General features: G+C 32.3%; 1 protein-coding gene across 1 annotated transcript in view; it reads right to left on the bottom strand.

Moving 5' to 3' along the window:
- The window catches only part of LOC105617847 (trypsin-1), a 15,308-nt gene extending 11,738 nt beyond the window's left edge, over positions 1-3,570 (bottom strand). Inside the window, exons 1-2 of the mRNA XM_012199397.1 lie at positions 3,427-3,570; positions 2,887-2,920 (exon numbers count right to left, since the gene is read on the bottom strand). Of these exons, the coding sequence (XP_012054787.1) occupies positions 2,887-2,920; positions 3,427-3,570 (178 nt within the window). The remainder of the gene's footprint in view (positions 1-2,886; positions 2,921-3,426) is intronic.
- Between the last annotated feature and the right edge of the window lie 871 nt (positions 3,571-4,441).

Consider the following 4,441-nt stretch of genomic DNA (forward strand, 5'->3'; position numbering starts at 1 on the left):
TAAAATATATTACAATTGCTTAAAATATATAAATGATCATCGCGTAATTTATCAATTCCAGCAAGACATCGAATCTTAATATGATCACTTGATCACTTTATAAATACTTTATAAATACTTAACATATACACAGCTGTTTTGATATCAATTATTGTTCAGTTTAACTATTCTGATTCAATTCTGACTATTCTTCAAATAAATAATCTAATGTATGTACATATTTCACTGAAAATTGTATCCATTTTGTCGTTATGATTAGGATATTTTTTTGCTAATATGTACATACATATATATATATATATACATACATACATCATGTTCATATCATGGCAGCCATATTACTTTGAACATTTAGATCCAATTCTTATTTTATATCGAAACCATGGACTACTGTGCATACGTAATGTTGTATTTTTTTCTAAAAAAAAGTATTTTGCAAATTTTTAATATTGCAATTTGTAGCTGATTGAAAATTGATTAACTTTTATCCAAATTAATTTTTGTCAGATTATCGGAAGTGCCGGAAAAATCATAATCACAATTACGTAAGACATCCTGTGTATATAATTCACATTGAATTATATAAACATTAAAAATTTAGCTTCATCCGTTATAGGCATTTAATTTCTAGTTTCTCAATTGTGTTCTCACATATACAATCTTAAATAAGATTCTTATTGTTGTCTTGTTTAATTAAAAATTACACAGGTCCACAAAAAAGTACTCTGTGCTGAAGTGAAGACCCAGCTATTCTTATGTATAAAATTCTTATATATTAGGTGTACAACTTTGCTTCCGCCGTTTTCCTATAGATGGCTTTAGCGGTAATTGGTAGTCGAAATAAATAGATCATAGACATCATACAATAAACTTGGCCATTTGTCAACATAACCCCATAGAAACATTAGTCGATTTGTGTCTGCATCATAAAGTTATTCTCGATTGAAAATGTCAGTTTACGAGTCAAATTCTCGTCATTTGCGGGAGGTTTTAATTTTTTGCTTCAATATGAAGAAATCTGCGGCTGAGGCTCATCGAATGCTCTCAAATACTTATAGTGAGGCCGCTATTAGTGAAAGAACGTGTCGTGAATGGTTTCAACGCTTCAAGAACGGAGATTTTGATGTCCAAGGTCATGCTCTGTATTTGGTGGGACCAGCTCGGCGTAGTGTATTATGAACTGTCAAAACCGACTGAAACAATCACAGGCGATCGGTATCGAACGCAATTGATGCGTTTGAGCTGAGCATTGAAAGACAAATGGCCGCAATACAACGAGAGACACGATAAAGTGATTTTGCAGCATGACAATGCTCGACTCCATGTTGCGAAAGTGTCAAGACATACTTGGAAACGTTGAAATGGGAAATCCTATCCCACCCGCCGTATTCTCCAGACGTTGCTCCCTCTCACTTGTTTCGATCAATGGCACACGGCCTGGCTGACCAGCACTTCCGTCTTATGAAGAAGTAAAAAATTGGATCGATTCGTGGATAGCCTCAAAAGGTGACCAGTTTTTTCGACGCGGGATTCGTACGCTACCCGAAAGATGGGAGAAAGTAGTGGCCAGCGATGGACAATACTTTGAATCATAAATGTATAACTAGTTTTTTACAATAAAGCCTCGAATTTCGGAAAAAAAACGGCAGAAGCAAAATTGTACACCTAATAAAATGCCACTTTTAACACAGAAATTATAAAAAGAAATTGAAAATAAAAAATTTTAAATAAAAAACAATTGTTCATTAAATTAATTTTAAGTAATTATTAATTTTAAGTAATTTATAATAAGCCCTTTTCTGAATTTGGATATTTTTCGACAATATTGATAACAATCTTTGTTATGATTCAAATGAGAGAAAAATCGATGTCTCTTATCTTCGATGTTAGACAAAATAAAAATCTTTCGTCGATCTTTGTCTCATCGCATGTCTATTCCTTATACATATTTTAATAATTTTTTAGACTCTCAATTATTGATAGTAATGAATCTCTCACTATTATGAAAGTTGTAATGCGCTATATTTCATTCTGAACACCAATATATATATACACTGATGTTCTTTTGTATATTTTAATTAACAAGATGAAGATTCTTTTTAATTATTGATACCAACGCAACGCATTAGATGTCTTGATATTGCGAAATGTATTTTCATTTGTCATCGACCGACAATATGCTAAGATTTTATTGTTCTAACAAATTTTAATGTATTTTATGTATGTTACTGTTCATTTTAACTAACAAGATGAAGATCTTAATTTATTGATATCAACAATTATATAGTTATACAATATGCGAATATTTTAAATTTCTCTGATCAACTTTATGTTATGTTTTTTACCGTTTAGACATATTTTTTAAGCATTAATAATGATTCAATCGTGATCAAAACGTTTGTTAGCTGGCATGTTCATAATTATTTAAAGACATTTTTACTTATCTACTAATTTGTTTATACGTAAAATTTCTAGCTCTTTTTCTTTTAACTTTTTACATTATTGAGCCATTATACTATTATATAATTATAATAAATAAATATTTGCTAGATTAAAAAAAAATATAATAAGCAAGAATTGAATCCAAGTAGTATCCAGATTAATAGTCCAGAGCTATGCAATTTTGTCGACGATCGATTTAACACGGCCGGTATATAAGAAACGTTATAAACTTTAAACTGGTTTTTTTTCGAAAACAACTGAATGTTGATTCTTGTCCCTTTATTCAAGTACTCTTTTAATAGTTTAACACATATAAGTTTTTTCAAAATTGGTGACCTGAAGTCCGCGCCCTCCTCTTGTAAATAATAATTAAAATAATATCACACTAAAAGATGCAAATGTATATTATATCAAAGATATATTTTATGCAAAATGTTTACGTACTTGATGACTTTTCATTTGTCTCGTTGTAGCTTTCCTGAAAAATAAAAGGAACGTATAAATATAATTTATAATGGTATGCAAAGAAAAAATATATATTGTCATTCATTAAAGATTTCTCAGGTAACATTGTGTATATAAATTTCATATACATTTCCTAAACGTATCAAACGTTTTATAACAGTTAAACATCAAAAACAGAAACATTTTTAAAACCATAATTTAAGAATCGTATTTTCCACGTATTTATTAGATAAATCAGATAAAAAAATTATAAATTTTAATTTAAAATTTTATATGTATATATGTATACAGGATGGGCCATCTAGCATTTCGAATTTCAACTACCGGTTATTTTGAATTTGAAAGGCGTAATAACATTTATGACGTATCAGAAATTTAGTTTTTTGTTTGACATTTACGAAATGAATTGTTATACGCTTGAACAAAATTGGGAAATATTGAAAACTTACTTCCAAAGTGGTGAGTCTTCAACCCAAACTGTAAGAAATTTACGTGAAAAATTTGGTAGAAAAGAAATGCCTTCAACGCAGTTTGTGGATCAATTTGTGAAGCGAATTCGGCAAACTGGATCCTTATTGGATAAAGCAACTCGTTCATGTGCTCGTCCAGTAAGGTCAACCGAAAACATTGCTGCTGTTGCTCAGAATGTGCTTGAACAACCATCAACATCAACTTGCCATCGTTCTCAAAACTTGAACATTTCACGCACTTCTTTGAGAAAAATTTTGAATAAAGACCTCGGTATGAAGCCGTACAAAGTTCAATTAGTGCAAGAATTGAAGCCGCATGATCATCCGATGCGTTTTCGATTCGCCCAATAGGCTGAACGCTTAGTTGAAGATGAGCATTTTTATTGAAAAATCATCTTTTCTGACGAAGCTCATTTTCATCTCGATGGCTATGTGAACAAGCAGAATTGTCGTATTTGGGGGTCAGAGAATCCGCACGTCGTCATGGAGAAGCCGATGCATCCACAACGAATGACTGTTTGGTGTGGTTTTTGGTCCGGCGGCATCATTGGGCCATTTTTCTTCGAAAATGAGCAAGGAGTTGCCGTCAATGGCGAGCGCTACCGCGCCATGCTAAACGAATTCTTGCTTCCCAAATTTGAAGAGGAGGACACAGAAGACATTTGGTTTCAACAGGCGCATCTTGCCAGCCAATGCTACAATCGATCTTTTGCGCACTGTCTTCGAAAATCGCATAATCAGCCGAAATGCTGATGTCAATTGGCCGCCTCGCAGCTGTGATTTGACTCCGCTGGACTATTTTTTATGGGGAACCGTCAAGGATGAGTGTTACGCTAACCAGCCAGAAACGATTCAAGAATTAAAACATGAAATTAAAGTTGCCATTGATGAAATACGCGCCCATACAGGAAAATGTATTGAAAAATTGGGTTGATAGAATGGGGTATTGTGCAACCAGCCGTGGAAGTCATTTAAATGAAATTATATTTCATGTTTAATGGCAATGTACTACCTTTCCAATAAAGCCATAAACTTTGAAAAATATTTATGCGTTTTTTTTTAGA

This window comes from Atta cephalotes (assembly GCF_000143395.1).
Source record: "Atta cephalotes unplaced genomic scaffold scaffold00014, whole genome shotgun sequence".
In the NCBI taxonomy this organism is placed as follows: Eukaryota; Metazoa; Arthropoda; class Insecta; order Hymenoptera; family Formicidae; genus Atta; species Atta cephalotes.